The 23,303-nt window shown below is 40.5% G+C and overlaps 2 protein-coding genes across 5 annotated transcripts; both read left to right on the top strand.

Moving 5' to 3' along the window:
- The first annotated feature begins 3,946 nt into the window (after positions 1 to 3,946).
- On the top strand, positions 3,947 to 7,618 carry pkdc (protein kinase-like domain containing). Its single transcript, XM_067510349.1, has 3 exons — positions 3,947 to 5,759; positions 5,867 to 6,251; positions 6,762 to 7,618. Exons 2-3 carry the CDS (start codon positions 5,881 to 5,883, stop codon positions 7,351 to 7,353), a joined length of 963 nt encoding a protein of 320 aa, XP_067366450.1. The 5' UTR covers positions 3,947 to 5,759; positions 5,867 to 5,880; the 3' UTR covers positions 7,354 to 7,618.
- Positions 7,619 to 8,219: 601 nt separating this feature from the next.
- herpud2 (HERPUD family member 2) lies at positions 8,220 to 16,646 on the top strand. 4 transcript variants are annotated; one of them, XM_067510348.1, is made up of 9 exons: positions 8,220 to 8,359; positions 9,837 to 10,011; positions 12,040 to 12,117; positions 12,851 to 12,973; positions 13,865 to 14,031; positions 14,391 to 14,516; positions 14,916 to 15,251; positions 15,349 to 15,460; positions 15,741 to 16,646. In XM_067510348.1, exons 4-9 carry the CDS (start codon positions 12,866 to 12,868, stop codon positions 15,927 to 15,929), a joined length of 1,038 nt encoding a protein of 345 aa, XP_067366449.1. In that variant the 5' UTR covers positions 8,220 to 8,359; positions 9,837 to 10,011; positions 12,040 to 12,117; positions 12,851 to 12,865; the 3' UTR covers positions 15,930 to 16,646. The 4 variants fall into 4 exon arrangements, with proteins under 4 accessions (XP_067366449.1, XP_067366446.1, XP_067366447.1 ...); XM_067510345.1 differs by having other exon boundaries at positions 9,837 to 10,234; XM_067510346.1 differs by having other exon boundaries at positions 8,310 to 8,452; positions 9,837 to 10,234.
- Positions 16,647 to 23,303: the final 6,657 nt, after the last annotated feature.

The raw sequence follows: 23,303 nt of genomic DNA, 5'->3' as shown, positions 1-23,303 counted from the left end.
GTGGCTGGTTTGTATATACACCAGTCAGCCAAAACATTAACACCACCTACTTGTTTTAATATTAAAATATGACCAGGTTTTTATAAAAACATAAATGCTGATGTCTCATTATAGGTTAACAACCTCTGAGCATACTGGGTTTAAAATCAGCTCCACCTTTACCAACAATGAAATGTGAATTTTATTTTTATTTTTTTTGTTATCAATTACTGTTTTAACAATGTTATTTAAAATACATTGTTTTCTCAGTGGAGTACTTTTACTTCTCTTTTTACTGTATTTTTGAGTAAAATGTAGATAATCCATTGGACCAGTGAGGTTGTGGGTGAACTTCAGGACTACGTAAATTACTCGATAGTGTTGCCCCTCTAAAAAAGAAGGCAGTAAACCAGAAGAGGTGATCTACATGGTAAAGTTGAAAAACTCACAACTTAAAAGAGGCAACATGAAAGTTAGACAGGAAGTGGCATTGCAGAATCTCACTTAGCCTGGAAAATCAGTTTAAAAATGTGAAAAAAGTCCTTCCTGATGCCAGAACAGCATATTATTCATCACTAATGGAGGAAACCAAGAACAACCTCCTGTTTCTGTTCAGCACTGTAGCCAGGCTGACTAAGAGCCATAGTTCTGTTGAGCCTAGTTTTCCCTTAACTCTGAGCAGCAATGACTTCATGACTTTCTTTAAAAATGAAATAGTAGCTATTAGAGAAAGAATTCACCAGATCCTCCGCCCAACTGATACAGATAGACCTTTAATAAGATCCAAACCCATCTAAACTGCTTTTTACCCATAGATCTCACTGAGCTAACTTCAATCACCCCATCTAAACCAACAAGCTGTCTGCTATTCCAGCTAGACTGCTCAAGGAAGCTTTACCCTTAATAGATACGTTTGTATTAGATATCATCAATCTATCTTTAGAAACAGGTTATGTACCACAGGCCTATAAGGTAGCTGTAATTAAACAAATACTTAAAAACCCCGTCTTGGCCCAGGTTTTTTAGCCAATTACAGACAAATATCTAATCTCCCCTTTATTTCTAAAATCTTTCAAAAAGTATTTGCAAAGGAATTATGTGATCACCTGTACAGGAATAATTTGTATGAAGACTTTCAGTCAGGATTTAGAGTTCATCATAGTGCAGAAACAGCTCTGCTAAAAGTCACCAACAATCTCTTGGCCTCAGATAATGAACTAGTCTCTATACTTGTTCTGTTAGATCTAGAAGTGCTGTACATTAAAAAGGTAAATAAAGATAAATACATAAATAAAACCAGATTAAATATAAAATCAAAGAAAAGCACAAGGTAAAATACATTATGTGATATAGATAGAATATACCATTTATACTAAAACAAGAGTCTAACATCTCAGGAAAGGCAATTTGGAACAGACAACAGTGTTGCATTCAACACCATTGATCACATTTTATTACAGAGAGTGGAACATGAAATTGGGATTAAAGGAACTGCACTAGGTTGGTTTAAATCTTATCTATCTGATAGATTCCAATTTGTTCATATTAGTTATGAATCTTCCATGCACACAAAGGTTAGCTATGGAGTTCCACAAGGCTCTGTGTTAGGACCAATACTTTTTACTTTATATATGTCTCCTTTAGGCAACATTATTAGAAAACACTCCATAAATTTCCATTGTTATGCTGATGATACCCAGCTAAATCTATGGAACCAGATGAAAAAAATCATTAATAAAGAAAGCTTCAGGCCCACAAGACATAAAAGGTCTGAATGTCGCACAACTTTCGCCCAAATATCTAAGAAATTTGATGTCCAACCATATTGTTACTCTAGATGGCATAAGTCTGGACTCCAGTACTACTGCAAGGAATCTTGGAGATATTTTTGACCAGGATCTGTCCTTTACCTCACATATAAAACAAATCTCTAGAACAGCCTTCTTCCACCTATGGAACATTGCCAAAATTAGGTGCATCCTGTCTCAAAGTGATGCCGAAAAACTGGTCCACTGGTGCATTTGTTACTTCTAGGTTGGACTAGTGTAATTCCCTACTTTCAGGATGCCCCAGTTACTCCCTAAAAAGTCTGCAATTAATCCAAAATGCTACAGTAAGAGTGCTGACTGGAACTAGCAAGCGAGATCATATTTCACCTTCACTAGCTTCTCTCCATTGGCTAGCTAGTGTTTAAAGCTCTGAATGGTCAGGCTCCATCATATATAGAAGACCTCATAGCACCATATCATCCAAGTAGACCAATTCAATCTCAGAATGCAGGCCTACTTTTGGTTCCTAGAATTTCCAAAGGTAGAATGGGAGGCAGAGCCTTTAGCTATCAAGCTCCTCTCCTGTGGAACCAGCTTCCAGACTTCCTGAGAGACAGACGGCAGTTCGTGAGGCTGGGGAAACATGTCTCTGACTTAATGACCATTACCACTGGATCCCCCCAAGGCTGTGTCATTTCTACTGTTATTCTCCCTGTATACCAACATCTGCACATCTGGTCACCAGTCTGTCAAACTCCTGAAGTTTGCAGATGATACCACCTTCATCGGGCCCCTTCTCTGATGGAGACAAGTTGGCCTACAGGAGTGAGATGGACCGTCTGATACTGAGATGATAGTGTATTTCAGAAAGGACCCAGTCCCGCTCCCCCGTCATCCTCTCTGACATTCCAGTGACCTCTGTCAAGTCCTTCCCCTTCCTGGGCAACACAATCACCCAAGAGCTCAAGTGGGAGCAGAATATCAGCTCCCTCACGAAGAAGGCTGAGCAGAAGCTGTACTTCTTGCGGCAGCTAAAGAAGTTTCACCTCCCTGTGAAGATGTTGGTGAACTTCTGCACTGCCATCAGTGAATTCATTCTCACATCCTCCATCATAGTCTGGTTCACTGCAGCCATAGCCAGGGACAAGGCCAAGCTGCAGCTGCAACATTCGCTCAGCTGAGAAGGTTATCTACAGTCTTTTCAGGAGCTGTACATCTCCAGGACCCGAAGGGCAGGTAAGATTGCAGCCAACCCCTCTCATCCCGGACATGAACAGTTTCAGCCCCTCCCCTCTGGCAAGAGGCTCCGGTCCATCAAGACCAGAACCTCACGTCACAAGAACAGTTTGTTCCTCACTGTGGTCTGCTGACCATTAATTTAGCCTGTACACAGAGATGTACTCTGTTTACATACTTCATATTTCTTTTGTGTCACACCTTTGCATTTTAACTTTATATTTGAGATTATATGTTTGCACCCGACACCAAGACAAATTCTTAGTACTGTTAAGGGTGTCTTAACTGTGCCCAGCAATAAACAGTTATTAGATTCTGATTCTGATCTGCTTAGTATTTTTACTTGAGTAAAAGATCAGAAGTCGTACTTGTAGTGGGTAATGTTTTTAGGCCAATATTTGGACTTTTACTTGAGTATTTCCTGGTTGTTAAAAGTATCCATTAAAAAATTTTATTAATTTCCATGTCTATAGTGATCATCATTTTTGGCTCACAACCCTCTTTAGTTGTACTAAAATAAAATAATTTTATCAGTTGGTCCTTTTATAAGTGGAAAAAACCTAAAATCCACTGTTGTGCTCCATAGAAATTTCCCCAGACTTTAGCAAATATTTAGAACTTTCACAGTATGTTTCTGCAACTGGACGGGACGTTTAAGTTTGAATCTGATATATCAGACTACCCATAGTAAGTTCCAGTTTGTTGGCCTCATAATGTTTAAAGTTTTAAAATATTTTAAAAGTGTTAAACTTATTTTTATTATAATTTAGTTTTTAAAAAAAGAAATATTTATGAAAATAGCATGGTTAAACATTGTCTTTTATAACTGGCAGGATTATGCATTAATACTAAAGTTCAAAGTGAGCATCAGAATGGGGAGGAAAGGTGATTTACTTGACTTTGAATGTGGCACAGTGGTTGGTGCTGGACAGAGTATTTCAGAAACTGTTGATTCGGGGGGATTTTCACACACAACCATCTCTAGGGTTCACAGAGAATGATCTAGAAAAGAGAAAATATCCCATGAGTAGCACCATCTAACTGAGGTGGACAGAAGAGCATCTATGAATACATAACATGTCAGCTGTAACATTCAGATATGGGTCATGGAACTATCTTGTCCTGCATCAACAATTCAGCCTGCCAGTGGTTTTATGGTGGGGGATATTTTCTTGGCACGCTTTGGCCCCTTTGTACCTACTGAGCATCTTTTAAATGCCACAGCCTCACAGCTTTACTACCTGAGTTTTGTTGCTGACCACGTACATCCCTTTATGACCACCCATCTTCTGATCAGTGGAGAGTTGTCAATGTGGACCTCCCAGTGAGCATAAGCACAAGCCAGTGTCTTCTTGTGCCAGTCCCAAGTCTGGATAAATGCAGAGGGTTGCGTCAGGAAGGGCATCCGACGTAAAACACATGGCAAATTAAACATGCAAATCGTGACATAGAAGGTAAATAGGTGCAATACCTGCATCTAGGTTGTAAACTACAATTCAGATCATGGACAAGACTATAATGTAGTACAATCTTAATAATATTCACAGAACAATATGTCTAAACATCAAAACAAATACCTTGTAAGCAGGATAATTTCATTACTTTAATAATGTTGGAATTTATTTCAAATATACATTTAGTGCTTCATAATTAAAAAATGGGGACCATTTCCAGGGTAGTACATTGTTTTTTACACCTTTGAGGAATCAGTAGTGAGTTCATTAGTATCAGTAGTAGTTCTAATCAGCCATCTGGCAAATTTTACAATGTTAAAATGATCAATAACACTAAACACCAAAATGTCTGACCCATAGCAGAACAACCAGCTTGGCTTAATAAGGAGATTGTGGGGCAACATATTAGCCTTTGAAAGTGCTAAGAAAAAAAAAGATTCCTATCAAATCATTTTCACACTTGATCTCTGAGTCAGAACTAAACCAAATACAAAAATATCTTCTTGTAATGGCACCTAAGGCTAATTTATTGTGTTGTAGTCAGATAATCACCAGTAAACTGAGTAACAATGTCAACTCTATTTCAGCCTACATACTGTCTGTGTTTGGATACTGTCACAAATTGTCACCTTTAAACGTATTCTCAATGAAGTATTAGTGGTTCCTCTATGTAATCTACCAAATATTGTAAACACAACTGCAACACAACTTTGATAATGATGCACATTTTAAATTGTGATTATCCTCATATGTCCTGGAGTTCTAAGAAAGTTCTTTGTCCACTATGATTTACGGGAACTTGCAGATATTGATGTAGGTTTCACTGAATTTGTTTGTGCATTTGAGTTCCTATACACTGACTATGACTTGTTTTCAGACTGGCACCTTCCACAGTTTCTTGTCTCTCTTTTGTTGTTTTTCTACAGTTAGATTATACAGATGTTTACATTGTCTCTCCGTCCCATTGGCCTCCCTTTGTCCATTCTATGATCAAAGGAACAAACTGTCCAAACGGCTCTTTATGCACTCCAGTCCAGCAGATGGCAGTGGTACTCACTTGTCTTACTTTATTTAATGTCTGTGACTTTAATGAGCATGCAGAAGGCTGGAGAGGATACTTCCTGGTACTTCCATGGTCATTCAGACACATTTAGTATAAAGGGAAGGCTAACATGAAGCATTTGCATTCTTTTTTGCTATATAATATACACTTAAGATCTTAGTATTGATTTTTTTTTTATGTAGGTAAATGCAAATAATCACATCCTGCCAGTATATGAGAAACTGTTTGGATGCATAAGAGTGATCATTTGTGAATAAGGTAAGTGAAACATAATAAGGACCAACACCAACATGAACAAGGTTATTTACAAAAGCGATGCTCATGAATAAGAATCAACTCTGTATTTTCTCTTTATGTTGGTTCAGGACTGATCTGGAAAATGAAACAGGAATACCGGGATCTTATCTTGAAAGCGTGCGGTGCTTCATCTCTGCGTGTTGGTGCAATGATCCAGACCCTGTGGAGCGGTTATGGGGAGATAGTCAGGCTGCACCTGGAAGCCTGCGACCGACCTTCTGTGGTAGTCAAACATGTCAAGTTTCCAGAAGAGGCAGAGCATCCTGGTGGCTGGAACACGGATCACTCCCACAGACGTAAAGTGAGATCTTATCAGGTGGAGACACATTGGTACCAGAATTATTCCACAAATCACAATTGTCGCATCCCTGCCTGCCTGGCTGCCTGTTCCTACGGAGACGAGATGCTGATTGTGCTGGAGGATTTGGATGTGGCAGGCTATGATCAGAGAAGGTAAAGTCCCTGATATGTTTGACTCAAAACGGGTTTCAGCAAAGTCAAAGACATGAAATAAAAGAACTTAATAAGATTTTCTATAAAAATCACACAACTCAATGTGTAAACATTTTGTGAGTGGGCGCATGAGGTAGGGAGCTGCCAATCCCCCAGTTAATGGTTTGATCCCTGGCTCATCCAGTTCCACATCAAAGTGTCCTTGAGCAAGACACTGAACTCCAACTTAGTTGCTCCCGGTGAGTGTTGGCCAGCTGTGTGTCACTAAACAATATTGTACTTTATTAGTGAATAAAAAATTCTGTGTGACTGTGGGCCCGTGTTTAACTTCATGGTTCTGTAGTAATTTAGTAATAGTAAAAGTAATTTGATTACAGTATTACTTGGTACGTGGTACAACATCTTTTTAATACAACGCTAAACTTCTCAGTGATTCTCTCTCTTTATTTCCCTAGTTTTCCAGCAACTATTACAGATTGCAAATAAATAAGGTTTTGTCTTTCTTTGCAGGACTAGTGTGAAGGACAGAGAGATAAAGGCTTGCCTCAGCTGGCTTGCCCACTTCCACGCTCTGTTCATGGGTGTGGCACCCGATGGACTGTGGCCCATCGGTACCTACTGGCACCTGGAGACCCGGCCGGATGAGCTGGAGGCCATGGAAGACGCCAGACTCAAAGCAGCAGCTGGTGACATTGACCAGATACTCAACAAATGCCAGTTTCAGACCATCGTTCATGGAGACGCCAAGTTAGCCAACTTCTGTTTTTCCAAGAGTGGACAGGACGTGGCAGCTGTAGACTTTCAGTATGTTGGTGGGGGCTGTGGGATGAAAGATGTTATTTATATTTTAGGAAGTTGCATGGAAGAAAAGGAGTGTGAAAAGAGAGTTCCAGGCCTTCTGGACTACTATTTTACACAATTAAAGCTATCAGTGAAAAAAGATGTGGACTTCGCGGCCCTAGAGAAAGAGTGGAGGGAGATGTTTGCGTTCGCCTGGACAGACTTCCATCGTTTTCTGCTGGGGTGGATGCCTGGACACAGGAAGATCAACCGCTACAGTAAACAGTTGGCTAAAGAGGTTCTGCACAAACTGAAAATGTAATCGGCTGCTAATCACTTTGAACCTGGAAATTTGCGTAAAGAAAAAACTCTTACCCACAAACACCCACTAATGTTCTTTCCTCAGCTGTGTACATTGAAGCATGCTTATCCAACTATTTATGGATCAATAAAAAAAATCAAGAAAAATGCTCAGGCTATTATTTTTCTATGCTGCAGGTGATCAGAAGGAAAACATTGTCTCACAAAGCTAATAATCATGTCATCTGGAAATGACCACACCAGTTTTAATATTTAGGGTGCTCATTATTACAGTAAGGGAATTATATAACCTTCCCTCTGGATGAAACACTCCTAGTTCAGAAACGGATTCAAATCAATTAATGGTTTCTTTGGTTAAAAAAACGGCTCTAAATTAAGGTGTATTGCAGTACAACCATGTAGCCTATACAGTACACGCATTTTCGGGTTAGTTATTAGTTATAGAGATATACATTGTTACATTATTGGTGCCAATGTTGTTAGACTGATCATAGTAGTTTAAAGGGGAAAAAATGCAAATAGGAACACATCATATAATATATACTGGTGGTTTACAAACACCACTGCCATTCAGGGTCGGGCTCTGTTCATGACCTTCTGGATATTCTAAGCATCTTTTGAAAATAATTAGCTCTGGGTGTTCGTGAATGGCGTTTCTCCTAGCAACCATGTCGCTGAACACTTAAAATACCTAGCAACGGTTCTTTGGATACAATCGTGTTAATCGAATGGAAGCCACGCGCTAGTCACGCTACGTTTTTCATCGTAGATATTACTCGCTACTAGCTCATTCTATATCGTTTGAAACGTAAGGCACCGTGAGCGTGACGCTGACCTCAGCGCGAAGATTGTTTGTCTTCCTGTGTTGTTGTTTCTTTCTGTCCACGCGGTCAGCTGTTGTGAATAGTTCGATGACGTGTTTCCGCTCAAGCGCCCGACATTACAACAAGAAGGCAGGCGAGCCGCGACGGAGCGGGGTGAGACGACGGTGTCAGAGGAGTGAAGAGGTACTAAAGAGAATGCGGCTCTGTAGAGAGACAACTTGGCTTCGGTTCGCCTGCGCGTGTCTTTAAACGTGTTGTCACGAGGAAAAACGGAGAGTAAGTTAGCATAGGCAGCTTTAACAATCCCAGCGAGCCTAACGCCACCGTTAGCCGACAAGCTAACGCCGTTACCCTGGCTTCATGACAACAAAGCTAACGTCGCTCCCCCGACTGTATTCGTCAGTGTGTGAGCATGGAGGTTTTTACCGGTCGGCAGCGTAGCTTAACAGGCCGTACGTTACTTGGTATACAGTAGTTAAGCGGGATCGAGAAACATTTACAGGTGGGCAGCTGTGTGACAGCTTACTGTAAATATGGCGCAACTCCCCAGGTGTCAGGAAGTACGAACAGTAACATTGTTCCCTGCTTAGCAGCGGTTAGTTTGTCGTTTGATGCAGGAACCATTTTTTGGCCAAAAAGTACGGTAGGTCGTGATGTTTTGAAACTGCTTTCTTTTCCTAATTAATAGACCAAAACTCACAAATCAAAACCAAAACTAACTCTTTTTACTATTCAGCGTTTTTTCTTGCTGATGCTTTTGCATCGTTGGCTCATTTTTTTTTCAGTACAGTACATAACAAATTTGTGAAAACCTCCCATCCTCAAATTTCATTATCTGTAACCAGCAGTCTGAAACTTTGGAAAAAATCAGAAAATCTTTACATTTAGGAACCGTGAACCAAAAACTATTACGTTTTGCATTATGAGTCATTACCAGATAGCTTTCTTGTTACTGTTAAAAATTACTCTGAGCCCCAAATCTGTGCCTGGGGGGAAAAAAATCTCAATAAAAGAACTATTTATGCATGCTTGAGTACGCTAGCAGTTCTGCCCAGCTACAGTTGAGTGCATAAGTTTCCTTTCCCTTTTTTTTTTTTTTGAAATGGCAAAACAAGAAACTTTAGTGTAAGAGGATCAAACCCTTAACTAAAATAATAATACATAAGAGAAGGGAAACTTTGCACCCAACTGTAAATTATGTAACAATTGTTTTTAAAAGGAAAGTGTATATCCCTTTTATATATTTATATATATATATATATATATATATATATATATATATATATATATATATATATATATATATATATATATATATATCCGTCTTTATCAGGAAAGACCAATGTGCAAAAATATGGTTGGTTGTCTTCGGAAGTCAAAATATATTGTTAACTAATTGTGGTTGTTTTTCGTATTTTATCAATGAAATTGAGGAATGTGTAAACTGGGAAACTGTAGTGTTTAAAAAAAAAATAAAAATTACAGTTCAAATCAGTTTCATGCATGAAAACACAATTGGAGTAAAACCGGTACCTATACCAGATTTAATCTCTTAATTATAATGTGAAAATATTGCTAATTTTTATTTTTTGAGAAAATACACCTTTGTTAGTAGCAAAGAAACGGAGACTCTCTTTTTCTCTTCTCTTTTTATCCCCAGAAATCCGGAAACTCCTACCAAGGAAGAATTTCTGTTGATATAGTTGGAAACCACCAACAAGTGGCATGATGCAGACATTGTAGATGGGGGACTGAGCCCCCAGATATAGAGGGAACTGGTTCAGGTGTTTTGTTGATTCCAGAATGGAAAGGATTTGAGAAAGTTTTGTTCTCAGGTAAGTCCTGAGTTTTAATACTAAGCTTTCCCTGAGCTTAGCTTCTGCAGAGCCTACACTGCTAGTAATATGAGCCATGGACTCTGGGGCAGTTGATAGTCCTGTAACCCTGGTCATTAAGGCCCCCAACCAGAAGTATGAAGACCAGACCATTAACTGCTTTCTCAACTGGACTGTGGAGAGGCTGAAGAGACATATCTCCAATGTGTACCCCAGCAAGCCGGCAAGTAGCTCTTATGTTTAAAAGTTTTCTGTGTTGCCTGCCTGCTGGCTCTGTTCATTGACAGACTGACATTAAAGTAACTTGAGAACACTTTAAACTGGCCCATAGACCAGGATAGATTCCTGAAATCTTATGATTTAGATGCATTTTGGTCTTTGATTAAAGTTTATCAAAAGTCAAATGGTTGCAACTAACAATAAATTTGCCTTTTTGATTTGCTATCAAATAACTTTGCCAGACGAAAATGCACACCCAGCAGAACTTCCCACAGCCACAGTAGACATTTCAGAAAGCTTATTTTGTCAGTGGGTGCCAAGTTCACCATCCATCATCTTTCACCGCTTATCTTGTTCAGGGTTACAGGCAGCTAGATGCCAATGGCAGTTGTTATTGGTGAGAGGTGGGATACACACTGGACAGGACACCTGTCTATCTCAGTGCCCACACAGAGAGACCTCAAGAAATAGACAACCATTCATTCACACATTCACATTACAGGCAGTTTAACTATGGCAGTATGTTATGTTTTGTAATAATCCACCTCCTCTGCCAACTAATCCTTCAAATGTTCCAGTCATCAGTACATCTGTCTGTATTAAGTGGCATGATTACATGTATGATAACATTATGAAGATATTGCATGAAAACAACCTCACCGGTTCTTTTTTGACCCACTTATGCATCTTAACACCCAAAAACTGCTCAGGACTGGACTGCTCAATACATAAGCTTAGTTCAGAAGGACTCATGTGACTACTCTGCCTCAACAGAGACGTGCCAGCAAAAGATTGGATAGACGTGGCTTTTGCATTTTATTTTCCTCCCTAGTAACATAATGACAGTATCTGTGGCGTGATCAGATAATCCTGGAAATGAGAACTAAAGATCATTTTGTATACAGAACTGCACATGCAAATGTGGCACTTTTTTTTTTGCTTAGCTACACATTCTGAAAACGAAGTGAATGACTAAGGTGATAACCTTTAAGTTTTGGTTATTCCTACACCTATTGTAAGTTTTCCACCATGATCAGGTGTCATTCGTACAAACGGCATGAAGTGCCTTTCTTGTGAAGTACAGAATATCTAATTGTACTTACTGTGGATGCTTTGTGAGAGTTTGGTCAAATCTGAAGGTGTCTTCATTTGTTCAAATACACTATAGAATGAGATCCAATGGATCCAACTTAATGTTCCACCAAATGAAGAGGTCCTGACTTCCCCGTATTGGAAACAGAAACTCTAGAAGCTATTTATTTAGAAGTGGTTATTAGAAAACAGTCACTGTGGACTGGTTTTGACAAAACACATTGGTTATTTAAGATTAAAACAATCCTTTTTTGCGAGGCCTTAATAACAGCTGATGAAATGTGTGTTTATATTTGTGTGTAGTTAGCATTTTTCTTGAACAATCTAAGGACCCTTGTCCCGGTTGCTTGGAAATCTGACGTTAACACACTCACGTGTAGACCTTATAAACACTTTCACGGTCCAGACATGTTAATGTTTGGGGTTAATTATAGCTCTGAGACTCGGCCCCTTTGCAGTATCGGTTGCAACCAGTGTTGCAGTGTATTCCTGAGGATGAGCTTTTAAATGTCACATATACGTAGCGTAGTCTAACCACTTCTATTACTTAGTTTGATACCTTTAGTAAACCAAACCCGGCTGGCTGAAACACATTACTTAGTGCATTTGCCTGTTGCTGTTAGTAACTTTAATTAAACAAAAACACGTATGAACACTTTGACACGGTGTCTACACAGCATTTCTCTGTTTGACAGTATGATTGTGTTTTTGTTGTAGCTATCCAAAGACCAGCGGCTTGTGTACTCCGGAAAGCTCCTTCAAGACCATGTGCAGCTCGGAGATGTACTTAGAAAGGTAAAGGATGACTACATTTCTGTGTTGTTGGGAATACGTCATGTTTCAAATGGCTATAAATTAGTTTGGCAGCTCACCAAGAATCCGATTTCCTTGGTAAAACATTTTGACAATTGATTATTCTTTTATTTCCTAAATGCACCAATGTAAATCTTGGTGACTAACCTGATGCATGTTTTTCTGCTTGTCTCTCAGTAAAATAGTTTTAATCACATGCAAATGTGCCGTCACATCCGTCATTTATTTATTATTCAGCACATTAGCTTCTAACAATGAGTAGGAGACTCATTGCAAACCTTGCTTATTGATTGAGACACTTCAACACGTGTTTTGAAATGTCCACTGCTACATGGCCTTGTGTTAAACATTGTCCTTAGTCAGTAATCTAACCACTTTTTAGCTACTTATTATCTGATTACTTTTCTTGAGTCCTCAGTTATTCAGACCGTGTTGGTTGTGTATGTGCATCCATGCGTGTGTTTGAGGACCCAAAGCATGCGTGCGTGTTTGTGTGTGTGTGTAACTGGGGGAACTGAAACAGGCTGCCTGGGAAACAAAAGCTGATCTGATCAGTGTTTTACCAACAAGAGTGTGCATTGTGTTTGAATTCTGCCCATTTCCACATTAATCCCTTCCCTCTCTTCTTGTTACTTGTTTGGTCTCCCTGGTCTGGGACCGCCTTCCTCCTCCTCCTCTGTCTCCGGTTCGTGTCCTGTCTCTTGTCGACCCACAGCAGGATGAATACCACATGATGCACCTAGTGTGTACCTCTCACAGTCCCCCAGGCTCGCCCAAGCCTCGGATTTCCTCCATGGCCAACTCTACTGCGGCCAACTCTACTGCGTCCAACTCCAGCGTGAGTACTCCTAAACTCAACTCTCCCCACTTAAACAATATATACGTGACAGCTTGTTTATTTGGAGTTTCATTGTATATGACATACAAAAGACTGGAAACGCATATTAAAATGGGAAGTTGTTAAGCTCAGTCACACATATGAGTGGATGAACTTTGATGACTTTCACTTGTTTAATTTAGTACTGTATTTATCTGGATCTGTGCTTGGTGGGAGTAATTATCATTATCACTTAGGTTTGTGCTGCACAGTTTTGGTGTTGCTGGTGTCTCAAATTAAACTTGCAATGAATTTTCTTATGACTTTGTTTGCTTGAAGCTGACTGTTGGTGTTCTGATTCATTAGAATAAGTATCGATGTTAACACTGGCTGTGTGTCTGGTTCATATGGTTGCCTGAGATCTGTTGCACCAATTGAAAGTTTGTACCTAAGCTGTATAGAAGTAACTAAGTCAACTAACTGCTGCATCATAGGTAGTTTAATTCACATCCATCTCACCATTTTGATCAGTGGCCAGTTCTATTTAAGATATGACTTAACTGCAATACATTAACAATGTGACATATCACCTAGTTCATGATTTGAATATGTGAAAGATAAAACCACTATTCCTTTGAACAGAAGTTAGCAAACCCACATTGTTAATGCCATATCACAAAGGCCAAACATCCTCTTGTTCATGTACATTTTAAGAAATGAAGTCTTATTTTGGTATTGATACAGATTATAAGGGCAAAGGAAAAAGTTTATATCATATACAAATTAATTTTTCTAGTTTCTTTATGTTTGCAGCTACAAGTAATTGGTTGCTATTTTTCAAGTGTTGTAGAAACACTCTGTGCCACATATTGGTTATTTAATAAAATGATGATTCGTATTCTTGTCACCCAGAGTTCAGACAGCTCTGGCTCCACCTCTCCTGTGACCTCACCAAACCAGGACAACCAGACAGCCTCTCAATCCCCCACCACTTCTGTCCCAGTGAATTATGATGGGCTGAGGTATCGTGGCAGCTTTCCCCAGTACAACCCTCAGAGCCCCCCTGGTGTCCCTCAGTGGTAAGCACGTTACTGTCATCACAATATAATGGATATAATGTTTTATTGAAGTTTAAGTTCCTTTTTTGAAAATAATTTAAATAGCCCACAGTTCATTGCTGTCAAACAGGCCCTTTTAGGTCTGAATCCCCAAAACAGCCTCATGCTCCTTAGTACAATCAAGGCAATAAATCAAATGTTTTTAAAGAAGCTGATTATATTCAGTTTTAGTTTAGAGGTTCAGGTTCAGAGCAGAACAGGAAATACTTTGTGTTTGAGGTCCTAGTCACAGTCTCAGACAATATCTCCAGTGTATTTTCATATAAAAAAATCCACAGAGGAAATGTATATTTGGCTTTACATTATGCATGTTTTTGTAGGCCAGAAGGAGCCCAGGTCCCTTTACAAGGTGGCTTCCCTGCCAACATGCCCCCCCACCCTATGTACATGCCCGTGCAGATGCTGTGGTGGCAGCAGCTGTATGCACGCCAGTACTACATGCAATAGTAAGTCCAACAAAATTTCCATCTATATTCGAAAGGTAGTAACACTGTTTGTACTGTCTTGTTCAATGTCAGACTTTTAAATTCTAGTGACGACTCATGCAGAAAATTTGTTGTGAACATATATTGGACCCAACACTGAATTTACATATACCAGTATTTCATACATATATATTTTATCAGTAATTTCTCCTCATTAAACATGAGTTCAGATAAAAACTACATTTCTTCATGAGCATATTTAGTTGTAAGTATAACAATAATGCAAAGTTGTAAAATGTTATTACTGTAATGTAAATATGTAATAATTTCTAACTAACTAAATTTGAGTTATTGTGTGTTGTTCTGAACATATGTATTCTGTTTTTTTTTTCTTCACCTTGTCTTTTAACCTCTTCTCAGTCAAGCAGCAGTAGCCGCCTCTCAGCCTTCTAGCACCCCCCTTCCCTCCTCTTCTTCCCCCACTACCCCTCAGCCTGCCCCGGCAAATGAAGCTGTGCAGCCCCAGCTGGGCCCTAACCCGGCCCCCGACCCTTTGCCAGAGAACCCGCAGGCCAACCCCAATATCCAGATGAATGCGCAGGGTGGGGCGGTGTTAAATGACGATGAGCTGAACCGTGATTGGCTGGACTGGTTGTACACAGTGTCTCGTGCTGGCGTCCTGCTCAGCATTGTGTATTTCTACTCCTCCTTTAGCCGCTTCGTCATGGTGATCGGTGCCATGTTGCTTGTCTACCTGTGAGTCAGTGCAGCATAAAATTGAAAAGCTCCAAATTTCTTTATTTTCTCACATTTGCTTTAATTTACTGTCCTTATTGTGTTTTCGCTGATTCAGACACCAGGCTGGTTGGTTTCCATTCAGGCTGGAGCAGCAGAACCCCAGAGGCGGAGAGCGAGCGAGGGCTCCTCAGGAGGAAGCAGAGAGACATCACGATATACAGGAAATGGTGAAGTGGAGAATGTTTTAATGACTCAAAACCATGTTAGCAATTGCTTTGTGTGTTTATTCACTGCACAGCCTGAGGTGCCTCAAGTGTTTTTTGTTTTTTTTATGTTTTTTAAAGACCGTGGCCTAACTTAACTCAATTGTGTACCAGTCCAGACAGACTGGAGTAATCTCACATAATGGCACAACAATGTGGTGTGACATCAACTTCATACACTGTAAAATCGTGTTACTATTGTCTGTATTTTCTTAATGCTGGTCTCTGCCCATCTTTGTCTCAGGAACGATTGATGGACGAGGGGATGGAGGATGATGACAGCGGTGAGGAAGGAGCCGGAGGCCCGGTGGACCAGGACGAAGCTGCTGCTGCTGCTCACCCCGAGTCAAACTTCTTTACCACCGCTTGGTCTTTCATTAGCACTTTCTTCACCTCACTCATCCCAGAAGGACGGCCCCACCCTGCCAACTAGGTAGACCCCCCCCCCCCCCCCCCCCCCCCCCCCCATTCTCAAATAATCCTGCGTCCTCCTGCAGCAGGTATTTCTCTACAAAAATTTCAGCCTTCATCTTTCTGTCCTAAATACTCAGTTTAGCTCTAAAGCATCTTCAGATACAGTTAAAAAAGCCTTTTTACCCAACGCTGCGTGGTACAACTGCAACAAGTTGGGTACAAACCACCCAACACACTCACAACAAACAGACAGACGTTCAAACAGGCTGCTCTAAAGTTAAAGAGCAGATGCAGAGTTCCGCCAGGGATTAATATATAAATAAGCATTTATAAAACAATTATCACACTGTGTTAACAGAGCAGATGCTTCAGCTGTGATTTTATGTTTACTTTTTCATATATCGTGAATTCATGGATATGAGCTGTCTTCCATCTTTAAGCAGTCAGGCATGAAACTTTGGAAATGAGGGATGTGACCGAGGGCGATAAGGAAAAAAAATCTCCCTAAGGCGACGGGGAGGTGTGTGTGTATGTGTGTCCTTAACAAATCATGAAAACAAAATCCCTAAAGACATTTTATGTATGCACATAGTGTGCATATAGACATTGCAGCTACATGAAGCACATTGTTTTCTCACTTTGTGTATTTGAACATTATCTATTTACACATGTAAGTATATGCATTTTTAATTCCTGAATATATGCTTTTTTCAATAAAAACCTTGCTATAGTTTGACTTGTCTTTTCTTACCCCTTCTGTTGTTTTTGTAGTTTTCCTTGTGTCCTGTAGGCGGCAGCATTCACTAGGATGTTACAGTAGCTCAGAGCTGAGCTGTAGGCTGGACTGAAGTTTGTGTCAGAGGATAGTTTGATAGACCACGGTTCATGTTTAGATAGTTTACAGTCCCCATGTGCTTGCAGAGAAACACCAAAATGGAGTCTGGTCTCTTTGTGAAGACTTTCTGATGCTCCACCTGCTACGGTTATAGTAATAATAATAACAAATGTGTGGAGCAGTGGTGTTAGCTGTGCTGCCTCATCACTGGAAGGTCCCTTGTTAGAATCCCAGCTGACCGGGGCTTTTTTGTGTGGAGTTTGCATGTTGTTCCTGTGCTTGTGTTGATTTCCTGCCACACTCCGAAAACCCTTAACACATGGTTTAGATGGATAGAAATCTTTGTTTGTAGTTTAGTTCCACATGAAGCAAGTTACAGAATAATTCCAATACGGTCACATAGTAACAGTCAGTCAAAATGATAAAAACACACGTTATTAGAGCTTAAATTCTACAAGAGGCCTAAAGCATCCAGGGAGGGAGTTTGCCTTAATTACAGCCACTGTTCTTATTCAGTGATAAGGACACGACCTACATGAAGTCAAGTCCTTTATCTCAGAAATCACAGAGCTCATTATCCTGCTTTCCTCAATAATTTCTATGGCCTGAGTTGTAGGCACAACTAAAGTACGTGATGGATTGATACAAGATGATGTATCCTAAGTCCAGTAAACTCTGTAGAAGGCTTTAAATTGGTTACATATTAGTCACATGTATACGTCTGCAACAAAGACATTTAATAAAACAAAAAAACAAAAATTTTAATTCATTTTTAATTCCCATCCATGTTATGTGTCCGTTAAATTTAGTGGTTATTAGCAAGTTAGTATGATGATGCTAAACTTGGGTGATGAACATGGCAGAAGTTGAATGCAGGCCTATAACTGCTGCTGTACAACGTTAGAATGGGAAGGTTTCCTTCTAGGACAAATCAGGTGGGTTTAGGAGTCAAATTGTCCTTGAGTTTTGAGAGGAGGGGAACTTGCAGGATGTTAGAAATGCGCAGACTTGTGCCGCTGACACTATGCTCACAGATAGTGAGGTGAGTGGGGAAGCGGCTCAGACAGCGATGCACTTCAGAGAGTCCTCCAAAACCCCCTAATCGAATGACCATGGATTTTTGTGTAGTTGGTCGTAGAAGGCCCAATTAATTATGCATGACAGCGGCTTGACGGCTATTTGATTTTGTTATGTGCACCCCCCTGAGTCGCCGATCCAATCAGGTTAGGACTCCCCCTCCACCTCCTCCTCACTCATCCCCTGCAGCTCTGGGGCGAGGGTTAGACTCCCCTTATTGGAGGGAGAGATCTCTCTAAGAGGGTGTTTGGGGCCTTGTATGACATTTCATCATTATAATAAGTCCTTGTTATGCAGCTGACTTTCTCCTCTTTCCCTGCTATCAGACCTTGTTGTCTTTGGAGAGGCAGCAGTTGAGCTGGACACCTGCCATAGAGGAGAAAAAGGAGATAGGAGTTTATTAAGATGGGGAGGAGAGATAGAGTGTGTGTGTGTGTGTGTGGGGAGGAGGGGGGGGGCACCTCTATAGAAGAGATGGTAAGGCCCTGTAGCACTGAGACTGTAGTAAATGTTTCACGTATCAGCGAGAGGTTCCATAATAATTCACCTCATTACAAATATGCAAATATGAGTTTTTAGTCACATTTTCACTCAAGTATTTGCTGAAAATCAATAGAAATGCAGGTGGAAGAAGACTAATTATCATCTGCACAGAACAAAATGATTTAATGTATTGCTAAAAGCATTAGTTCATGAAAGATTTAGCTTCTATATTACTTTTATTTATTTATATATATATATATGATTATTCTTTTTTTTCTTTTTTTCCTTATCCCGTGAGTTCACAGTCGCCACAGCGGATCATTGTACGCATGTTGATTTGGCACCGTTTTTACGCCAGATGCTCATCCTGACACAACCCTCCCCAATTTCTACCAGGCTTGGGACCAGCACTGTGCGAATGGGGATGGACTGATGTGGGGGTTCAGTGTCTTTCCCAGCTGAGCCAGTGCCACCGCCCCTGCAGTTTACAATGGTGTTTATGTTTAACAATCTAAGAACCAGGTAGAAGTATGTTACTCAGTCTCACATAGCGCCTACTGTATACTTTAGGCAGCATATAGCCACAACAACCTACTGTAACACCTGTCCCCTATATTTAGATGTAGCTCATAAAGCTTAATTGTTTGAAGGTGACTCATGTCATCATTTAATCAGCTAGTTTCTTCGCCAATCTTTATTTCAGCAGCAGGGCAACAGTTTCCTACATAACACACCAGGTGAAAGTCACGCGCCTACATTGTTAGTGGAGGGTAATATCACATGTTAGCTTGTGTATCACCCTCAAATTCCAGTATGGCTCCGGTGCTGAGTCAGGCATTTTTTAGGGGCAATATCATGTTAAACACTAAGCGGATTTTCTGTGTCTGACACTGAACGAGAAACTTGCATCCTTTTGGCCAACGTAACACTCCAGCTTCTTACCATCAGAAATACTGTACAGACAATCTGATGATCCTGTTGGTCACTTTGTTCCCAATTATTCACCGTGCAGCCACAACTTCAGCACCACCCTGTGGTATTAATATGCAAACGAAAAGAAAATGGCGTACTGCCTAAAATAAGTGAGTCTCACCCATGACGTGTCACTTGCTCGAATCCTATTGGAGTAGAAAGTAAAGCTATGGTTTGTTGCAACATAAGCATTTTCTGTTAAGTGGTTTTAAGCTTTGAAATACTGTAAACACTGCAACTATTAGCAGTTCCTGGAGACACAAATGCATAGATGGATGAGGATAATAGATATTAGATGGGGTTGGGCCCTTTCACGTCCCTGCAGCAGAGCCCTGGTTTTCCTCTCAATGACGGTTGTTTGCTTAGTTTCTGTGTTCATAGCAAATTTAAGATAAGCACTACGTTAATGTTCGTTAAGTTTAAATTAGAATTATTCGATTTTTCGTGTAGATGATCTTTGTTCTCGACCTCCTTGAATACTTTGCCTAATCCAGGTGTGCAGTGGTAATAATGTATTTTCTGTACTAACTGTCTAAAGCTGCCTTTGAATTGTCAACACCCTCTGAAATCAGTATGTTCCACAAATAACACTAACACTGGCTTGAATTGTCCTGGAACCGATTGTGACTGACCTGCCCACTGTCCTTTATCCCATAATTGATTTCCAACTAAAATTGAAAGCGACTCGAGCTTTATTGCCAAATCTAGCTCTTTGAATTTAGTACAGCTGTCAGTTAAGAAAAATTACTATATTTGCTTTTACTTTCAAATGTAGAAGAGTTGTCCCCATAAAATACTAAACAATACCTCTGCGATGTACACAGTCACTTTTCACCACTGACTTTAGGTTCCCTCAAAATAACATTAGATTTTCAAACCACTGTTACAACTTCTATGTCAGACACCATTCGATCTTATGAACCTTTGGCAAAATCCTCTGTGATTGAGACGTCTAGCCATTTGTGGGCAGGAAGTGAAATTAGTTTGTCGTCTGTTTGTCCTCAGGCAACTTTGCTTTCAAGGTATATTTCTTCTAAAATGATTTTTCCATTGTTTGCCAACAGGTTTCACATTTCAGCACAATTTCTCCTGTGTGATTGTGTTCTTTGTCCTCCCCGAAGCACTTTGTGGCCTGTCTGTTAAAAGCACTTTATCGCTAAATTTGACTTGGCACATCTTGTCAGGGGAGATTGCAGCTGATGAGACTCTTGACCTGCAGATAAAACATCCATTAAGTGTCTTGTCTGGGGTGATTCTATGCTCTTACCCTATTAGCATATTGTTAGCCATTTGTGAGATGGTGCAGCAATGGATATACTCCGCTGTACTGCAGCCAGTCACCACACCATAAAGAACCACCTCTCACTCTGCTGCTGTGCTAAATGTCATCTCCGACATTGTAATGCTCGCCGGCTGTCCTCCGCCAGACAATTCAAATGACCGCTAAAAGCCTGAGGGAAGGAAAAAAGGGCCAAAATGCAAAATTGATGGAAATGACATTAGATTCAACTCATGTTCCTCACTGTGTAAATTATGCCCCAAAATGGACTCTCTGGCCCAACTGTAAGGTCCAATTTGGAAGGCCATACCTCATGGTGGCTTGTCTTGCCCTTCCCCTCTCCCTTTAATCCAATCAGAGCCACACTGGATGTTATTTATTTGTTTATTTATTTATTTTCAAAGGAAAAGAGATTCTTATCAGGGCAAAAGTTGGGCCTTCTTCCTGGTGAAACAGTGACTAACGTCCAGCCATCGATCCGTCAGTTCGTCTGCGGTGGCGGGTGATGGGTCTGGTGATAGACTACTGTGTCGCGTTTGTGTGTATGTACTTCATGTGCTAGAGTCAGTTGTGCAGATGTGAGTGTGATCTTCAGTCTATGAAATGTGATATATATATATACACACACTATATTGCCAAAAGTATTGGCTCACCCATCCAAATAAATGAATTCAGGTGCAAAAAGCAAAGTCCATAAAGACATGGATGAGTGAGTTTGGTGTGGAAGAACTTGACTGGCCTGAACAGAGTCCTGACCTCAACCCGATAGAAAACCTTCGGGATGAATTAGAGCAAAGACTGCGAGCACTGTGTATTATGTATTTCATAAACACACTCCAAAACCTCGAGAAAAGCCTTCCCAGAAGAGTTAAAGCAGTTATAGCTGCAAAGGGTTGACGTCATATTAAACCCTATGGATTAAGAAGGGGATGTCGCTAAAGTATATATGGGTCTAAAGGCAGGTGAGCCAATACTTTTGGCAATATAGTGTACATATATAATTAGTAATTTTTTTTTGTCCTTATCCCGTGAGTTCAGGGTCGCCACAGGGGATCATTGTCCGCATTTTGATTAAGCAGAGTTTTTACGCCAGATGCCCTTCCTGACGCAACCCTTCTGTTGGGGGTTCAGCGTCTTGCCCATAGACCCTTCAACATATAGCCGAAGTGTCTCTGTGTATATGTGTATATATGTAAGTATAAATAAAGAAATTAATCAGGAGAAGAGTTGTTTGTCACACCACATCTGGTGGCTCAGTGGTAGAGCATTGGGTTGAGACGCAGAAGGCCACGGGTTCAAATTCCATCCCACCAGGTGTGGCCCCACCCAGCCACCAAGGGCCAGCTTGGTGCTGGTCCCGAGCGAGGATAAAATAGAAGAATGATAAAAACTCCAAATCAACGTGCGGAACGTGTTCCACTGCGGCAACCCCTGAAGAGACAAGCTAAAAGCCGTTGATATTGTTTGTTTGTCATAAAGCTCTTTTTCTTTTGTTATTCTAACTAAAGCATCTTTAAAATGGCTAAAGTGTAAAACATTGCAGTGCTTTTATTAAAGAGGCCTTTGCTTAATTTCAATCACATGTCAATGTCATATAGTATTATATTGCATTATAATATATGATTTTAATAGACTACAGCATTCTTAAAATTATTACATTAAATTTCCAATGTGTTGGTTGTTTTTGTGTCTGTATAAAGAGCTGGATTGACTACTACCTAATGCCTTACACATCTGGGACAAAAGAACAGCTGGAAGTCTACTCTGGACCAATTGCACAAGTGACCATTCAGCGTGGTACATACCAAGGTAATAACCCCCTCAGGTAGATAATCAGAAGTGGAAACAGATACACGTTGAAGAGTGTAGTTACCAGCAGCCACCTCTGCTACATGGATGAACACAAGCTGTCAAGAATAAATGGGACATTGACTCACTGATCTACACTGAGGACATCAGGATGTCATAGGTGCAGAAATGCGGCCGGACAGTGTTGTCATCAAAGCATTGGACAGGTCTTGAGGGGCCAGCCTACTGGGTAGAATGATGATGATGATGATGAAACTCCTCAGAATGAACTGGGGGTTCCATCACACCTCCAACACTCAAGAGACTGTACACCACCTGGACAGTGGGCGGACGGGGCTTGGTGAGTGTCAAGGCCTGGATGAAACACACAGTATACAGGATTACGTCAGCAAGTTGGTCCCCAAAGACGAGCTTCCTAGAGAATCCCTGAGGCCATCAAAAGATGGCTGAGGTGGCTGACATTAAAAAAAAAAACCCTACCAGTGACTAAAAAGCCTGGACTGACAGACACCACTGAGCCATGGAAACGGGGGTCTCCCGCATGAGACAGGACAGCAGATACAGGCTGCAAAAAGAGACTTAATGCTGGTTAACCAACCGGAGTCCTACATTTATTCAATAACTACAATTACTTTTAAGAATCTGATCACACAGTTGCTGGTTCGATCCCCGGCTCCTCTGGTCACGTGTCGAAGTTTCCTTAAGCGAGGCACTGAACCCCAACTTAGTTGCTCCTGGTGAGTGTTGGCCAGCTGCTTAGTGGCTGTGTTTGTGATTGTGAGTGCAAATGGGTGAACGAGAAGCAATGTAAAGCTTGTAGTAGTAGTAGTAGTAGTAGTAGTAGTAGTATACCATTAGGTATAAAAGCAAAAAGCAGACCATGTACCATTTAAGTCAAAACATTTAAAACATATAATCTTAAAAACGTTATGTTTTGT

This window comes from Channa argus, chromosome 7, assembly GCF_033026475.1.
Source record: "Channa argus isolate prfri chromosome 7, Channa argus male v1.0, whole genome shotgun sequence".
NCBI lineage: Eukaryota > Metazoa > Chordata > Actinopteri > Anabantiformes > Channidae > Channa > Channa argus.
Note: the sequence above shows the minus strand (reverse complement) of the source record. Positions and strands in the feature narration are given on the sequence as shown.